This window comes from Ascaphus truei, chromosome 19 (genome assembly GCF_040206685.1).
Source record: "Ascaphus truei isolate aAscTru1 chromosome 19, aAscTru1.hap1, whole genome shotgun sequence".
In the NCBI taxonomy this organism is placed as follows: domain Eukaryota; kingdom Metazoa; phylum Chordata; class Amphibia; order Anura; family Ascaphidae; genus Ascaphus; species Ascaphus truei.
The window spans coordinates 6,979,707-6,998,813 of NC_134501.1; the positions used below are offsets into that span (position 1 = coordinate 6,979,707).

General features: G+C 48.8%; 1 protein-coding gene across 7 annotated transcripts in view; it reads right to left on the bottom strand.

Annotated features, from left to right (window-relative positions):
• Nucleotides 1–19,107, bottom strand: part of ZFPM1 (zinc finger protein, FOG family member 1) — a 145,917-nt gene that overhangs the window by 19,212 nt on the left and 107,598 nt on the right. For all 7 annotated transcript variants that reach the window (XM_075576413.1, XM_075576414.1, XM_075576411.1 and 4 more), the window contains one exon: nt 4,907–5,046. In XM_075576413.1, coding sequence (XP_075432528.1) covers nt 4,907–5,046 — 140 coding nt within the window. The remainder of the gene's footprint in view (nt 1–4,906; nt 5,047–19,107) is intronic.

Consider the following 19,107-nt stretch of genomic DNA (forward strand, 5'->3'; position numbering starts at 1 on the left):
AGGCCAGAGTCCTGTGCTGCGCCCTCCCGATTCGCGCTGAATAACACAACAGTCGGTGCAGGACGGATCCTGCCTTCCTGCGCCTGTGATGAATATTCATGAGCGCAGAGAAAGAGAAATTAATCTGCCTGATCCGGTGATGGCTGCGTCAGTAACGATATGAAATCTAATTATTCCTTCCCATATTTCTAAGACCCTCAAACTGAGAGTGATGGCGCTCGTCAGTTTCCGGCTTATCGCCGCGACGGGCCGCGTGTTTCCAGCGCGATAAAGAGACGGGGCTGCTGATGGTGCAGAAAACGTTCCTCGTTTTCAGAACAAAGAGCTGGCCGTCTCTCGCTGCGCTGTTTAGAGAGCAGTGGTACTGCGGGCCATTTCGGGAGAGACTACTACTGCAAAACAAAAATGTTGCCAAGCTTTTGGCGAGTCGTTTTAATAATGTGTATTTTAAATTTACAGACATGTCAACCCCCATTCTCCCCCTTCCCCACTCCAACCCCCATTCTCCCCCTTCCCCCCTCCAACTCCTATTCTCCCCCTTCCCCCCTCCAACTCCCATTCTCCCCCTTCCCCCCTCTGACCCCCATTCTCCCCCCCCCCTCTCACCCTCCCAACTCCTTGATAAATCTTTTTTTTTTATCCGCTTTCTGATTCCGTTTTGTATTAAAATTGCAGCCGGGAAATAGATAAATGATAGCAGGAAAAAAATTAAATTACGATTGCCCCCTCAGGCAGCAACGGGGTTAAAAGCCATGTTATTTGCCAACGAAATAAATGAGTGTTCCAGTATAAGTGTGCGAGTGTTCCAGTATAAGTGTGCCAGCGTTCCAGTACAAGTGTAGCGTTCCAGTACAAGTGTGCCAGCGTTCAAGTACAAGTGTGCGAGCGTTCCAGTACAAGTGTGCGAGCGTTCCAGTACAAGTGTGCGAGCGTTCCAGTACAAGTGTGCGAGCGTTCCAGTACAAGTGTGCGAGTGTTCCAATATAAGTGTCCGCGTGTTCCAGTATAAGTGTGCGCGTGTTCCAGTATAAGTGTCCGCGTGTTCCAGTATAAGTGCGCGAGTGTTCCGGTATAAGTGTGCGCGTGTTCCTGTACAAGTGTACTCGTGTTCCAGTATGTGTGCGAGTGTTCCAGTATAAGTGTGTGCGTGTCCCAGTATAAGTGTGCCAGTGTTCCAATATAAGTGTCCGAGTGCCCCAGTATGTGTGCGAGTATAAGTGTGTGAATGTGCCAGTATAAGTGTCCGTGAGTCTCAGTATAATTGTGCCAGTATAAGTGTGCGAGTGTGCCAATATACGTGTGCGAGTGTGCCAGTATAAGTGTTTGCGAGTGTGCCAGTATAAGTGTGCGAGTGTGCCAGTATACGTGTGCGAGTGTGCCAGTATAAGTGTGCGAGTGTGCCAGCATAAGTGTGCGAGTGTGCCAGTATAAGTGTGCGTGGACGTGTCGGCACAGTATGTGTGTCGCTGCATCTTTAAATGCTCCTTCTCAATGTCTATGAGAAGATGTGTTGTTTTCTCCTTGAACAAAGAGGTCAGTGTCTCCGTCCTGAACTCTGCCTGATAACCATCGGAAACTCTATCTATACCGCATCCGCTGCTCCGGCTTATCGTGGGGACAGGGGGGCTCTTAACGCTGGCTCGCAGAGCAACAAGGCGCAGGACACAGGGTGTATGGTGCAAAGTGAGGGCAATGCGCAGTCAGCTCCGTTCACTTGAAAGAGACACAAATAAGTTATGGTGAGGAGGATAAAAAAAGATTATAGGGGACCATGTTAAAATGGATGAGAAGTAAAGAGTGACACACTGTGCTCATTTACATGTCATTACCCAGAATCCCTGGCTGCAGTGGAAGCGCTGTATACTAAGAGATAATGGGGAAAGCCCGGGTTGCAGACCTGTCTGAGACAAGGCAAGATGATTGCCCCACTTCGCACGATATTGTAGAAGGGGCTTTTCAGCGTCTTGAAGATCGTTCTGCATATCAACTACTAAAAGTTTGAGGCGACGTTCCCCACATCCCGTTCACATGTATAGGAAAGCCGGGGGTCTCCGGAGCTGAACCCGCGTTCATTTCAGCTCCGCGGACCCCCTGGTTCCCAAGATGCTTCCCAGGGGAGACTGCCGCTGGTATGGTCCCGCCCGGGGGAAACAAAATGGAGGTTGAAATCTCCTACGTCACGTGGGCCAACAGGAAGCACCGACACTGTGCCTTCCGTTAATCCGCGTGACGCGGGGCTTTAAATCTCCGGGAATTACCAACGGCACATTCTCCGATACGCGTATCCGGAAGCAGGGGCCCCCGGAGATGAAATTGACGCAGTTCAGCCCTGGAGACCCCCTAATTCCTATACATTCCCATGTTGCTTTAATATGGCATATGGATTTTCTCAGCATCATTATACATTTCAGCATGTTCATTATCACCCCCTATGAATATAGAACAGGGGTAGCCAATTGCAGTCCTCAAAGGCCACTAACTGGAAAGGTATTAGGGATCTCCCTGCTTCAGCACAGGTGGCTCAATCAGTGGCTCAGTCTTTGATTGAGCCACCTGTGCTGAAGCAGGGATATCCACAATACCTGACCTGTTGGTGACCCTTCAGGACTGGAGTTGCCCACCCCTGTTCTATCCCCAATACCGTCATAATGACTGAGCCACTGATTGAGCCACCTGTGCTGAAGCAGGGATATCCCTAATACCTGGCCAGTTGGTAGCCCTTGAGGACAGGAGTTGGGCTGGGTTAAACCTTTCCCAGAGGTCCCACATTTTTGGACGAGCAATAGAGAAAGCACTCAGCCACTCAACATACGGGCACGGTCGGACTTGCCGTGTGGCTGCCAGCAATCCCGTGGCCGCGCTGAATGTGGCCTGGGGCATTAACGCTGTGGGAGGTCCCAGTGGTCGCGACAGCCACCTCCCCCAGCGCCACGGTGTTCCATCGTGTAACTCCTACAGTATAATGTTAGTATCTTGTTCCCCTGAGCATGTCCTGTGTTAAATCCATGATCTCTAGCATCTGAGTTTAATCTTTAGACTGCACTGGGCCCTGGGGAGAGCTCCATTTTAACCTCACGGACACTTCATATTCCAAACGCTTCTATCTTCTGAACAGAGCATCAGATTTCCTAAATAAAAACAGCCTGGGAAAGAGCAAGATATCAGCAACGCAACACAGTGCACAACACATCCACACCAACGCCAAGTTATCCGCCGTCCCAGCCCGAGGGACCAGCCAGGCAGCTGAGGAGGTTTCAAGCCGCCCCGTCCTTAAAGTGATAAAGTGACTATTTTTAAAGGTATTATTATTTTACAATCATATTTCTTCAAAGTAATTTTATTTTTAAATTGAGAAATAAAAAGTAATAAAATTGAGAACTCATTGGGCGCCGCGGGTCCAAAAACTATTTATTGGGTCTACTAACCCTTTCGCTGCCAGAGAGGCCGCACGCCAACCTCGCTGGCAGCGACGGGGTTAAGTGGGCAACATGTGACTCCCCTAGTAGACTGAACTATCTGGCAGAAGGGAGGATGTGCGATATTTAGTGAAAGGGGCGGAAAAAGGAGCATGACAGCTTTTAGTCCAGAGGGAGATAGAGTGAGAGGGATTAAAAAGGATGTTTAATGTGCTAAGTACGAGCCTCTTCCATCCGGCCCCTCCTATGGGGGTTTTCGAGAGATAGCTGGAGGAGAGGGAGGCAGAGATGAACCGCGCTGCAAAGCATCAAGACACCCGATAAGGGCAGGGTGAACGCTCAAGCCCCAACGAAAATATTTAGACAATAAATGAAGTATCGGGAACGCTTCCCACTATCTGCAAGGAATCAATCACTGGGCTGTCTTGTGTCTGGGCTGGTGGCGCCACGAGATCATAATACCCCAAACAGGGGAGATAAGGGGTTAATCAAGGATTTCATTCGGCAGAGATAAAGGGCTCTATCACTAATCATGTACCCAGCCTGCTTCAGCGTAATATTCTGAGCTTTAACCTTAAAGCAGAGGAGATAACGCCCCTGCTCTCCCACCTCTCTCTTCTTTGTATAAGATATGGAAACTCAGACTTTGAAATGTGCATCATTTTGCCCCCTTAGCAAAAAAAATAAAAACCTCGGGCCTTAGCCCGTTTTTGCTCAATCCACTGTCAAGATAGAGCTGGAAATGGAGAGGTGAGACCAAACTGCACACAAAGGGTTAAAGCAGCCGATTTCTATCAGAGCTGGTATATAAATAACAATTATGTATTGCATTAATAAGCAACCTTTTTTTTAGTCTCCCAGGGATTTATAATTATTCATGCTGCCACCTCCAGGGTGAAATATTGCTCGCTCGTCTAACATCAGCTTCCAAAAGGCAAGAAAAATACTACATAATGTATATTATATTAATCACTTTATTTCATATAGCGCTTTTCTCCCAATGGGACTCAAAGCGCGCCACGATTGCAGTATAGCGCGCGGTACGCAGGAATGTTACATGCACAGTCCCTGCCCAGGTGAGCTTACAGTCTATATCGTTGGTGCGTGAGGCACAGGGAGCTAAAGTGACTTGTCCAAGGTCACAAGCAGCTGACAGCGGGAATTGAACCAGGTTCAGCGTCAGCGTCTTTACCCACTGCCCACTGATCCGCTTCTCCAGCCCTTTCATCACCCAGTTACATGTGTACACTCTGAGGAATTGACCAAGATCAGAGAGTCGCCGAGGCCGAGGTTGGACCCATAAACATGTCTACTGAAGACCAGCACTTTAACCAGATTAGACCACACAACATACAGCAGCGGAGTAGCACAACACTTCTGAGAGTAGGGATTCTAAATAAAGCATTGGAGGACTAGAAGTGTAACAGAACTGTAGGGACAAAGGCATTGGGTTTTGTATGGATATACATGGGATGACTCCTGCTTCTTACCATCTCTGTAGGGTCAGGGGAAGATGGGATGCCTTTGAAGTTCCCTCTGTAAGGTCCCCAAGAAAAGCCCGAAGGCAGGTTACTCCGTACACGAACTTGGCCAACGCCATCTGGAGATGCAAACTCCAATTCCAGCTCATCTATGGGGAGAGGAGAAGCAGAGAGTGTAACTGCAGGAACAATGCAGGCCGTGTAGGCCGTGATACATTTATTGAACCATTACAGTTCTTCATAGATAGTGTAACGTATTATATTATCTCACAAGTCTCTTCTTCATCTGAGGGTGGCCAAAGACCTCCTGCTTGAGCGGCAGAGTTCTAATTAGTCCTGTGACATTGTAATGCAAGGTCGCTTGACCAGTGTGCTGGTCACATGGGTCATGTGACTTTTTGGGTAATGAAAATTTGCCATGAAATGGTCATTTTTAGAAATGTTCGCAAAGTATCAAAAAAGGGCTCTAAGCAGGAATTTAAAAAGTTATGAAAAAGGGGTGACGATATGCACCATTTTTCGATGAAACCCTCGCCCCTGTAAAATTGTGCAAAATACACGTGTGCACATCTTTATTGGCTATTGTGCAGGTTGGGAAAGGTCTTTATACTGCGGCTGTGGGTGAAAAAAAAGGTACAATAAAAGGAAATGAGGGATATTTCACCTGAATATAAGAGACAGATTATTGTCAGGTTCAAAAAGTCAGGATGCAAGGATAAAAACAAGGCAATAAAGAATGACACTGCAGTGATACACACGTTACCGCAGTGATACACACGTTACAGCAGTGGTACACACGTTACAGCAGTGATACACACGTTACAGGTGTGGTGCACACGTTACAGCAGTGGTGCACACGTTACAGGAGTGATGCACACGTTACAGCACTGATGCACACTTTACAGCAGTGATGCACACGTTACAGCAGTGATGCACACGTTACACCAGTGATGCACACGTTACAGCAGTGGTACACACGTTACAGCAGTGGTACACACGTTACAGCAGTGATACACACGTTACCGCAGTGATACACACGTTACAGCAGTGGTACACACGTTACAGCAGTGATGCACACGTTACAGGAGTGGTGCACACGTTACAGCAGTGGTGCACACGTTACAGCAGTGATGCACACGTTACAGCACTGATGCACACTTTACAGCAGTGATGCACACGTTACACCAGTGATGCACACGTTACACCAGTGATGCACACGTTACAGCAGTGATACACACGTTACAGCAGTGGTACACACGTTACAGCAGTGGTACACACTTTACAGCAGTGGTGCACACGTTACAGCAGTGGTGCACACTTTACAGCAGTGGTGAACATGTTACAGCAGTGATGCACACGTTACAGCAGTGGTGCACACCTTACAGCAGTGGTGCACACGTGGTGGGCAACATGACATACAGAGGTTGGGGGGAGGGGAATGGTTGGGGGGTAGGAGGGAGGTTGGGGGGTGGGAGGGGAGAGAGGTTGGGGGAGAGGGAAAGTTGGGGTGGGGGAGAGGTGAGGATTGGTGGAGGGGGGGAGAGGGGAGGTTGGTGGGGTGGAGAAGGGAGGTTGGGGCGTAGAGGGGAGGTTGGGGCAGGACAGAGGGGAGGAGAGGTTGGTTGGGGACAGAAGGGTGGTTGGGGGGGCAGAGGGAAGATGGAGGGAGAGATGGGAGGTTGAGGGGAGAGGGGAGGACCAGGGGGACAGATGGGAGGTTGGGGGAGACGGGACAGAGGGGAGGTGGGGGGGATAGAGGGGAGGTAAGGGGGATAGAGGGGAGGTTGGGGGGGGTGAGCCAGTAGGATGGGGAGGAGTGGGGGGAGAGAGGAGGAAGGGGAGGACCGAGGGGGGTGAGAGTGGAGGTTGGGAAGGGAAGAGGTTCGGGGCCACTGGGGAATTCCCTGCAGGCCATTTGTTGCCCACCAGTGTGTTACAGGCAATAGTACATTACCCAAAGAAGCAGTGGTACTGTGATATTCATTTACAGCAGCTCTCTGCATTGTACTACAGAAATATTTCAGCAGTTTGATGGAAAAATAGGGAGGGGGAGACCCTGAGTTTATTATTATAAAGTGCAATTGTAAGTTTGGAAATACAAAATGGTGCTCTGGGTGTGAAAATAAGGAAACGTAGTGGTCCTGTGTGTGCCTGAGCATCGTCACACTGTGACCACTGATACAAATAATACACATATTTAAAGAAATAACCATTTATTGGCTTTTCCTTCAGTCCTAAAGTTCTGGTTTTCATGATGTTTGGGGATATTTAAACATGGCAGCAGATCAACTAGACCTCTTCAAAGAACGTTACCATGGTGATGGCAGCAGTGGCCTTGGGATAAGTATTTAAATTCTAGATGTAAAAGCCGTTAACATGTAAATATCCCCAAGAATGCACGAAGGGGACTTAAAGCATCCGAAGGGCCACAAAATGTGGGCATTGAAAGGGTTAAGAGGTGCATTTTATGTAAGTCTGAGAAAGGCGTTTGACTTCAAAATGGGGATTTTTCTGCCAAAAACATCCCGCACACCCACTTCGGACAATCTAGAATCCCCCCGTGAAGGTCGGTGCTTTCATTCCGGCGGTTTGCAGCATTTAGGAACTTAACTCAGAGTGCTCCGGTTAGCCAAGGGTTAACGTCAGCGCCGTGAGGTCAGGGCACCAATGCCTAGCAGATAAGGCCTCTTAGGCTGACACTTTCCATGTCACAACATCATCTATCTTCCCTGTATCAAACCCCACCAGGGAAAACACACAGCCACTGATAAGGCAACCTTTGCAGGCTGGAAGGACAAACTAACAAACACGGCACAGTAGCAACCCCAGCAGTTACGTTCCCAGGAGCCTGAATCTGTTCTCGGAGGCGGCGCTAAGCGGATCCCGGCTGCAAAAGATGGCTAAAAACATGCGCATGGACTTCAGCTCGGTCTCTCAAACAAGACGCGGTTTAGTGAGACGCTTGTTATAGAACTGGTTTCATTTGTAAGTGTCCAAGCCTCAAACCGCTACTACTAGCATCCTCTCCAACCGTACCTGTGCGGCAGGTACTGAACCGCTTTTTGTGTCCCGCGCCCATTAGGAGCAGGTGTACCTACCCATGTGAGCGGAGGGGGGCTCTGCTGCCACGTTACTTGGAGCCTCACCTAGTATCAGCAACTTGAAGATCAATGACTGATCTGATAAATGATCAGTGCGCTATAGGAAATGTATCACTCCCTCTATATAATGGATATATTAGTGCCGGGAAGGCCAACTCCAGTCCTCAAGGGTCACCAGCAGGTGAGGTTCTCAGGATATCCCTGCTTCAGCACAGGTGGTTCAGCCTATTTTTAGGTGCTCAGTGTTGGAGGGTCTGTACTAATATTACAGTGACAATGCCACAAATGGGACACCCACCCAAGAAGAAGCGATCTTAACCATTTCACGCCAAGAGGGCTCGCAGTCCCTCATTAGATACAAGTACCTGCTAAATAGGTACAGTTGCGTAGAACAGTGATGCCCAACGGCAGTCCTCAAGACCACCTCCCAACAGGTCAGGTTTTAAGGATATCCCAGCATCAGCACAGGCGGCTGCGGCTCAAACAGTCCCTGCTTCAGCACCAGTGGCTCAAATCAGTCCCTGCTTCAACACAGGTGGCTCAATCAGAGGCTCAGTCTTTGACTGAGCCTCTGATTGAGCCACATGTGCTGAAGCGGTAATATCCTTAAAACCTGACCTGTTGGGGGGGGGGGGGCTTGAGGACCAGTGTTGCGCCCCCAGGTATAGAAGAGCATACTTTTATAACACGGTACCTATCAACCAAGCCTCTGTTCTCCCAGGAGAGAAGGCTGGCAGTACTCGTATTCCTAAACAATGCATGAATTTGAATAGAAAGACGGACAGCGCGTTGGGCGAGCTCAGTGTCTCCCGTCCCCGCGCCTGCAGATCGTTCCCGGGGCATATCTTACAGGCCCTGCCAGGCTGTTTTTCTCACACTGATTCCCAGCGCACACAGATAAGGGCTGACCTTGCCGTCATTAATATTAAGAGTACGCAGTGTGCTAATAGTTAAAGCTAATCTCCCCCCGATTATCACAGGAGGCAAAGTCCATTCTGTATCCTATCTCTGTATCAATAGCATTGGCTCTGTCCGTGTCACCACTCACCCACTAATACAGTCCCCCGCAATCTAATCTCCCATCGCAGGCCAGCATCTGATTGGCTGCCGCCCGCCAGCTGGTCTGCGTATTATCAGAATATTTCCTATCGCTGGGATCATTAAGTAAATGTTGCAGGTAACTGGGGCTGTTTGCTCCTGATAAAGCCACTCCGAAATGAAATCATAAATAACAGCTTCAAACTATTAGAAGGTTCTCAGGGAGGGGCGGGAGCTGGAGAGGGGAACTCCGGATCCCCAGGAGACTAATAATATTAATATATGTTTCTTATATGGCGCCCAGCCATGTACAGAGAATCCTGCAGGTACGCGTCCCTGCACCTGTGGCGCTTACGATCTAGTTGTTGGTGGCTGAGACACGAGGACCACGGGCATAAGGGAAGCAGGCACAGAGACTCAAACCACCTTCGTCCATAAATAAGTTTGTTTTAATGTTGCTACGTTGGTGTCCCCTACTCCTTGCTAACGGATGTAAAGTAGATCAGATAAAGTCCTAGTTATGGAAGATGGGGCATCTTAACCCCTTCTCTGTCGGAGGGCAATGAGTTGCCAGTCCATATGGCAGCACATGGGTTTAACACATTAATACATGTCCAGTATTACAGCACCTCTAATTTTTTACTGGACAGAGTATCCAAATACAGGACAGTCCAGTTCAATACCGGACACCTGGCAACCCTAGTGCTCAACTCGTTCTCAAGGGCCACCAACAGGTCCGGTATTAAGGATACCCCTGCTTCAGCATAGCTGGTTTCATCAAAATGACTGAGCCACTGACTGAGCCACCTGTGCTGAAGCAGGGGTATCCTTACTATCTGGCCTCTTGGTGGCCCTTGAGGACTGGAGTTGGCCACTCCTGCTCTACAGGGCACTGAAAGGATGATAAATCTCCATTTATTTGCCGTTCACTCTCTTTCATTTCCTATCTCTCCGGAATTGCTCCTGGAACCCGTTTTCGGTTAGGTCTCAATCCAAAGGCAAACCCTGTATTGTACATTATGTGACATTTGTTTCCGTGCTACGCAGTACATTGCGGGCAGATCTGGCAGCCGAGGAGTTAAACAACCAGAACCAGCCGCCGCATATCTGCCGGGTAACAAAAGGGGTTAATTCATGGAGATTCCCAGGCGTCTTGTTTTCTATCGCTTGGGCCAGAGTTCCCCGACGGCAGCCGGCTGACTGAAGTTATGTGTCACATAAAAGGCGCAGGTATTCCCTATCAGGTAATTAACTAGCCAAGGGAAGGGGAAACAATTGAGGCGGGTCGGAGCTTACCATCCCAATTACACAACCTGAGCGACAGATGGAGAATGAATGGAGCCAATGTAAGAGGGCAGTGCCAGGAATGGGCCACGAGAGCCGGGCAGTGCCAGGAATGGGCCACGAGAGCCGGGCAGTGCCAGGAATGGGTCACGAGAGCCAGGCAGTGCCAGGAATGGGCCACGAGAGCCAGGCAGTGGCAGGAGTGGGCCACGAGAGCCAGGCAGTGCCAGGAATGGGCCACGAGAGCCAGGCAGTGCCAGGTATGGGCCACGAGAGCCAGGCAGTGCCCGGAATGGGCCACGAGAGCCGGACAGTGCCAGGAATGGGCCACGAGAGCCAGGCAGTGGCAGGAGTGGGCCACGAGAGTCAGGCAGTGCCAGGAATGGGCCACGAGAGCCAGGCAGTGCCATGAATGGGCAACGAGAGCCAGTTAAATTCACAGCCCGAGGTTGCAATAAGATGAAAGCATTTGTATATGGAACATCACCGCCATACGTTAACATTAGCTGGGTTATTTATTTAGGATACATGTTACCATCTTTTTAATTACTTAAATGATGTCTTAAAGTCATTAAAATGATCTTTTTGTGCTACCCGTTGCCCTCTCTATTTTTGGTATGCTTGACTCCCTTTTTTCATGATTACCACATCTTTACCACATTTGTTTTGTCCCTGCACCCTCTCTTGATACTTTTGTATTGTCTTAGACCCGTGGCAGGGGCATCCCAGGTGTCTGGACCTGATCCGCTATCCTTTATAAAACCATGTTAGGTCTGAAATCCCTTATTGCAAGTAGAATGACCACTAATTCCATAGAACACACATGCTGCGGTGACTAAGGGCTGTTCTCACTAGGGTTTGCATGTTACATTTCATCTCAGGAGAGATTGTGGAGTAGAGCACAGAGATACTTGTGATTATTATACAGTGCAACGCTAACTGTAGCTATTTAGCGGGTTGTATTGTATTGTATGTCTTTATTTATATAGCGCCAAAAGTGTACTCAGCGCTTCACAAAGAATACAGTACAGGGAATTATAATAATACAATAAGTGCAGCAAAAATCCGACAATGGGAAAGGAAATCCCTGCCCCGAAGAGCTTACAATCTAAGAGGTTTGAGGGGAAACTTACAGAGACAGCGGGTGAGGGAATAAGTGCTGTAGATGGGTGTGCTTGGCCACAATGGGTGGTATAAGTGACTGTGGGACAGTAGCCATGAGTGCAGGCTTTTGGGAAACACGTTTCTCCTGTGTGTATATAAGTATATAGCAAATAAAAACCCGCACAGTCACATGTCTCAGACTGGTCTGAAACCCTGCCCATACAGTGCTTCCACTGCAGCAAGGGATTCTGGGAAATGACATGCACATGAGCACACAGTGCCACCTTTTGCTTCAAATCCATTTTAACATGGACCGCCGTATAAGCTTATGCCTGCCGCATTACACAGCTTTTCTGCACAACCTGGGTTAAATAAGTGCATGGTGGCAGTGTGTGCTCATTTGCGTGTCATTACCCAGAATCCCTAGCAGCAGTTGAAGCACTGTATGCTAAGCGATAAAGGGGACGGGCAGGCTGCAGACCTGTCAGACGTGTGAATGTGCTCACACGCGGGGTTTTTATTTGCTGTATGCTATACGGTGGAGGGTTTATCATCATTTTTACCCACCATAGCGTATTTAATATGTGGCTATAGTATATACAAATAAATCCATAACTACACATGTTATTGATATGATCTTGGCATGTACTGTAGTAAAGTGAATGTGCCGCTGTGCCACTGTGCCACTGTGCCACTGTGCCACCTGCGGTGGGGTCCCTGCCTGGGATCTTCTCTATCGCACATGGACCGCAAAAAATAATGTGTACCATATTTATATGTGCTAAATGTTGGAGGAGCTGAGTATATTTATGTATTTTACCTAAAAGGATGCAGGATTCTAGAAATAGACAACACAAAGGCTCCATTAAAGGGAGCAATTCATGCAATATCCACACGTGTGTTTCTTTAAATAAATCAATGCTGTAGTATAAGATAATACTACTTTTTTTTTTTAATTTCAACTCTTAATGCCATTTTTAATGAGTTTTAATACACTGAGCATCCTTTGATTTCTAAAGCAGGTTATATCCCACCTCCCCAGCAGCGCGAGATCTTTGCAACACTTTCCTGTTTGTGATCATTTGTTGCAAATGTTCCCAGCAGTTTGAGCTGCAAGCTGTAACAATAGATAATGTTACCTTAGTGATATAAGGATACATTGTAGCTGCTGAGTTACACTGACTGAAGGATTGATTGAAACTGGATGGCAGCCATTTAATTAATTCTAGGAAGTAGGATCATTGCTGATCGATCAGAGGAGAACGAATCAGTCGGCAGCTTAGGTAATTAGTTTTCAATAAAGGTAATCAAAGGCGGCATATATTAAAGCAAAAAAATATACATATATATATATTATTCTTTTTAAGTGCTGCTTGGATTGTCTCTTTAAGTCCCGTTAAGAGTAACACTATCCTCAAAGGACAAGAACAGTGTCACGTTTCCTCTCCTAAAGCGCATAGCGTTAACTGTAACGTATGTATGTCTGTGATAATCACGTGCAAATTATATGCAAATGAGGCGTTATCATAACATTGGCTATCCACTAAAGTCCTTTAAGGTTAACGCGGGGACTTAAATTACTTCACATTAGGGCAGAGCTAAACTTGGCGCTACGCCAATCAAGGCACTAAAATAGGACTTTTATAGGGTCTGGATGGGTGTAATTAGGTACGATTAAACTACACAGTGGTATTAACCTCTCCTCTTCCAGGAGTAATACGCGGAATGGGACAAATCGCCACAGCCGTCTCGCCGCTAAGGTAAGTTATTAATTGGTTAACTTTAGGGGTTTTATGGTGAGGAGTTAAGGTAATGGATTTTAGGGTAAGGGGTTATAGTTTAGCTTTTTAGGGTAAGGGTGAATTTTAGGCTAAGGGGTTAATGTTTTTAGGGTGAAGATTAGCGTTAGCATTAGGGGTTAGGGTTTTAGGATAACGGGTTAACTTCTAGGGTAAAGGGTTAACGGGTTAGGGTTTTAGGGTAGAGGTTAATGGGTTAGGACTTAACATTAGGGGCTTTTTGGGGTAAGGTTAGGGGGTTACCTTCGCAGCGAGACGGCCAGCGGCGAGCTGTCCTAGCCCGAGTAATACGGAGTCACGTTATTAGAAGCTCGCGCAATGCTCCCTACAGGCTAAGCCTTTTCTGATGATGTAGTGTGGGCATTGCTTTGGCATAGAATTAGCTCGGCGATACCGTGATAACTCGTGGAACACAACGCCTGTTTATGTAACGGTTAATCCGGATGTGCTCCCCGTTTTATCGGAGCTTACTACATCTAGGCCACGGCTCGTGTTCCGTGGCAGGGGTGGCTTGACGGGCAGTGCCACTGCACAGAGCCCCGCAGTTCCAGAGGCCCCCCCAACAATGAAACCGATTGCGGGCCCTGTGTAACTCTCTTACCTTCTCCATCGCGATCTCTTCCTGCAGCGTCTCTCATCATGGTGGCGCGTTGCCATGACAACGTGATGTCCGTTGTCATGGCAACGCGCCGCCATTTGACTTCGCAACGTCATGATGAGGGACACTGCAGGAAGACATCGCTAGGGAGAAGGTAAGAGGCCCTCCGCACCACCGCCCTGCACCGAATCCCGCCATATTCCTAGCCGGCCCTGCTTGGCAGGGGTAAAGCCTTTTAGACCTCCTTGTTTGCCAGGATTTTTACCGTTGGGGGGGGGGTCTAAATTCAAAGAGGTATTGAATTCCTTGACTGCGTTAACCTCCATGACCTCTGCTGGGAGACTATTCCAAGCATCCACTACGCCAGGGGTGGCCAACTCCAGTCCTCGAGGGCCACCACCAGGTCACGTTTTAAGGATATCCCTGCTTCAGCACAGGTGCCACCTGTGCTGAAGCAGGGATATCCTTAAAGCCTGACCCTTGAGATCTAGAGTTCACCACCCCTGCAGTGGTAGCACAGGCAGCTTCGATGAGGGGATGAGGGGATGAGGGGGTGAGGGGATGAGGGGGTGAGGGGGTGAGGGGATGAGGGGGTGAGAGGATGAGGGGATAACGACCCCCCTCCCCCCCCCCGTTGATGTGGCGGGCTGAGTATTTACTCCCTGCCTGTGCTCATAATGCTGCAGAATCTCACTTCACATTTATTGATTTTTTTGACACAGCACAAAACGCAAAACTTTTATCAGCCTGAACTGTGACCCGAGCTAATAGCTCAGTGATCTTACCTCCCCCGGGAGGCGAAGGCACAGATATTAGCAACACAATTTAAAGGCTGCTAGACTTTTGAAGGTGAGTAATCAGTGCAGATGTTTAACCCCTGCAGTGCCCGATGGCGTTTGAATGATTCCATCTAGCGCTGTAATTCCTTCAGGGACCGACCAGGCCCCGCGTCCCGTCACACCCGTTTCTAGGAGCCTCCAGCCGTCTTGTGCTATTGGAGTGAGGCTCTCGGGTCTAAAGTTAAAAATTGTTGTAAGTGGCTCACAGGCGTATACGCTTTGGCCAAAGGGTTAACTAAATTACCCCTGTTCAAGAGATATGTAGGTATTCCACGGTGTATTTGTGTCACATTGGATGTATTTCTGGACTTCTTTGTTTCTTGTAAAAATTGTTGTTTTATATTTATTTGGAACTGGAAGTTGAACCTCGCTATTTCCAGATCTACGGACCCTCCTGATCCCGAGATCCTCCTCGGCATGACTTCCTGGTTTATTGCAGGGGGATTTAAATGGCTGTCCTGTAGCAAGCTGTAACAGACGATGTTGCGGCTTCCTAAAGGCCTGCGGTACTAGCGAGATTTGTGCGGCCATTTTGTTTCCCCCGGAGGGGGCACACACCCCAGTAACGTCACTGGCATGTATCTTGCGAACTGGGCGGGCGCCGAATAGGTGAAAATAACAATTCAATGACAGAAGTTAAAGTTGGGAGCTTAAAAACACCCGCAATCTGACTTCATAATGGTAAAAAGGAGAGCTTTATTTTGATGGTGTGTAGAGTAGTTTGCTGCTTTGTGGAGTCAAATATTACACCGTGAGCTTCAGATTGAGATTTGGGGCGTTAGGGAGAAGTTTCATGACGGAGTAACAGGGCGTTAGGGAGAAGTTGCCTGACGGAGTAACAGGGCGTTAGGGAGAAGTTGCATTTCGGAGTAACAGGGCGTTAGGGAGACGTTGCATGTCGGAGTAACAAGGCGTTAGGGAGAAGTTGCATTTCGGAGTAACAGGGCGTTAGGGAGAAGTTGCATTTCGGAGTAACAGGGCGTTAGGGAGACGTTGCATGTCGGAGTAACAGGGAGTTAGGGAGAAGTTGCATTTCGGAGTAACAGGGCGTTAGGGAGAAGTTGCATTCCGGAGTAACAGGGCGTTAGGGGGAAGTTGCATTTCGGAGTAACAGGGCGTTAGGGAGAAGTTGCATGTCGGAGTAACAGGGCGTTAGGGAGAAGTTGCATTTTGCAGTAACAGGGCATTAGGGAGAAGTTGCATTTCGGAGTAATAGGGCGTTAGGGAGAAGTTGCATGACGGAGTAACAGGGCGTTAGGGAGAAGTTGCATGACGGAGTAACAGGGTGTAAGGGAGAAGTTGCATTTCGGAGTAACAGGGTGTAAGGGAGAAGTTGCATTTCGGAGTAACAGGGCGTTAGGGGGAAGTTGCATTTCGGAGTAACAGGGCGTTAGGGAGAAGTTGCATGACGGAGTAACAGGGCGTTAGGGAGAAGTTGCATGACGGAGTAACAGGGCGTTAGGGAGAAGTTGCATTTCGGAGTAACAGGGTGTAAGGGAGAAGTTGCATTTCGGAGTAACAGGGCGTTAGGGGGAAGTTGCATTTCGGAGTAACAGGGCGTTAGGCAGACGTTGCATGTCGGAGTAACAGGGCGTTAGGGAGAAGTTGCATTTCGGAGTAACAGGGCGTTAGGGAGAAGTTGCATTTCGGAGTAACAGGGCGTTAGGGAGAAGTTGCAGTTCGGAGTAACAGGGCGTTAGGGAGAAGTTGCATTTCGGAGTAACAGGGCGTTAGGGAGAAGTTGCATGACGGAGTAACAGGGCGTTAGGGAGAAGTTGCATGTCGGAGTAACAGGGCGTTAGGGAGAAGTTGCATGTCGGAGTAACAGGGCATTAGGGAGAAGTTGCATGACGGGAGTAACAGGGCGTTAGGGAGAAGTTGCATGTCGGAGTAACAGGGCGTTAGGGAGAAGTTGCATTTCGGAGTAACAGGGCATTAGGGAGAAGTTGCATGTCGGAGTAACAGGGCGTTAGGGAGAAGTTGCATTTCGGAGTAACAGGGCGTTAGGGAGAAGTTGCATGTCGGAGTAACAGGGCGTTAGGGAGAAGTTGCATTTTGCAGTAACAGGGCATTAGGGAGAAGTTGCATTTCGGAGTAATAGGGCGTTAGGGAGAAGTTGCATGACGGAGTAACAGGGCGTTAGGGAGAAGTTGCATGACGGAGTAACAGGGTGTAAGGGAGAAGTTGCATTTCGGAGTAACAGGGTGTAAGGGAGAAGTTGCATTTCGGAGTAACAGGGCGTTAGGGGGAAGTTGCATTTCGGAGTAACAGGGCGTTAGGGAGAAGTTGCATGACGGAGTAACAGGGCGTTAGGGAGAAGTTGCATGACGGAGTAACAGGGCGTTAGGGAGAAGTTGCATTTCGGAGTAACAGGGTGTAAGGGAGAAGTTGCATTTCGGAGTAACAGGGCGTTAGGGGGAAGTTGCATTTCGGAGTAACAGGGCGTTAGGCAGACGTTGCATGTCGGAGTAACAGGGCGTTAGGGAGAAGTTGCATTTCGGAGTAACAGGGCGTTAGGGAGAAGTTGCATTTCGGAGTAACAGGGCGTTAGGGAGAAGTTGCAGTTCGGAGTAACAGGGCGTTAGGGAGAAGTTGCATTTCGGAGTAACAGGGCGTTAGGGAGAAGTTGCATGACGGAGTAACAGGGCGTTAGGGAGAAGTTGCATGTCGGAGTAACAGGGCGTTAGGGAGAAGTTGCATGTCGGAGTAACAGGGCGTTAGGGAGAAGTTGCATGACGGGAGTAACAGGGCGTTAGGGAGAAGTTGCATGTCGGAGTAACAGGGCGTTAGGGAGAAGTTGCATTTCGGAGTAACAGGGCATTAGGGAGAAGTTGCATTTCGGAGTAACAGGGCGTTAGGGAGAAGTTGCATGACGGAGTAACAGGGCGTTAGGGAGAAGTTGCATGACGGAGTAACAGGGCGTTAGGGAGAAGTTGCATTTCGGAGTAACAGGGCGTTAGGGAGACGTTGCATGTCGGAGTAACAAGGCGTTAGGGAGAAGTTGCATTTCGGAGTAACAGGGCGTTAGGGAGAAGTTGCATTTCGGAGTAACAGGGCGTTAGGGAGACGTTGCATGTCGGAGTAACAGGGAGTTAGGGAGAAGTTGCATTTCGGAGTAACAGGGCGTTAGGGAGAAGTTGCATTCCGGAGTAACAGGGCGTTAGGGGGAAGTTGCATTTCGGAGTAACAGGGCGTTAGGGAGAAGTTGCATGTCGGAGTAACAGGGCGTTAGGGAGAAGTTGCATTTTGCAGTAACAGGGCATTAGGGAGAAGTTGCATTTCGGAGTAATAGGGCGTTAGGGAGAAGTTGCATGACGGAGTAACAGGGCGTTAGGGAGAAGTTGCATAACGGAGTAACAGGGTGTAAGGGAGAAGTTGCATTTCGGAGTAACAGGGTGTAAGGGAGAAGTTGCATTTCGGAGTAACAGGGCGTTAGGGGGAAGTTGCATTTCGGAGTAACAGGGCGTTAGGGAGAAGTTGCATGACGGAGTAACAGGGCGTTAGGGAGAAGTTGCATGACGGAGTAACAGGGCGTTAGGGAGAAGTTGCATTTCGGAGTAACAGGGTGTAAGGGAGAAGTTGCATTTCGGAGTAACAGGGCGTTAGGGGGAAGTTGCATTTCGGAGTAACAGGGCGTTAGGCAGACGTTGCATGTCGGAGTAACAGGGCGTTAGGGAGAAGTTGCATTTCGGAGTAACAGGGCGTTAGGGAGAAGTTGCATTTCGGAGTAACAGGGCGTTAGGGAGAAGTTGCAGTTCGGAGTAACAGGGCGTTAGGGAGAAGTTGCATTTCGGAGTAACAGGGCGTTAGGGAGAAGTTGCATGACGGAGTAACAGGGCGTTAGGGAGAAGTTGCATGTCGGAGTAACAGGGCGTTAGGGAGAAGTTGCATGTCGGAGTAACAGGGCGTTAGGGAGAAGTTGCATGACGGGAGTAACAGGGCGTTAGGGAGAAGTTGCATGTCGGAGTAACAGGGCGTTAGGGAGAAGTTGCATTTCGGAGTAACAGGGCATTAGGGAGAAGTTGCATGTCGGAGTAACAGGGCGTTAGGGAGAAGTTGCATTTCGGAGTAACAGGGCGTTAGGGAGAAGTTGCATGTCGGAGTAACAGGGCGTTAGGGAGAAGTTGCATTTTGCAGTAACAGGGCATTAGGGAGAAGTTGCATTTCGGAGTAATAGGGCGTTAGGGAGAAGTTGCATGACGGAGTAACAGGGCGTTAGGGAGAAGTTGCATGACGGAGTAACAGGGTGTAAGGGAGAAGTTGCATTTCGGAGTAACAGGGTGTAAGGGAGAAGTTGCATTTCGGAGTAACAGGGCGTTAGGGGGAAGTTGCATTTCGGAGTAACAGGGCGTTAGGGAGAAGTTGCATGACGGAGTAACAGGGCGTTAGGGAGAAGTTGCATGACGGAGTAACAGGGCGTTAGGGAGAAGTTGCATTTCGGAGTAAC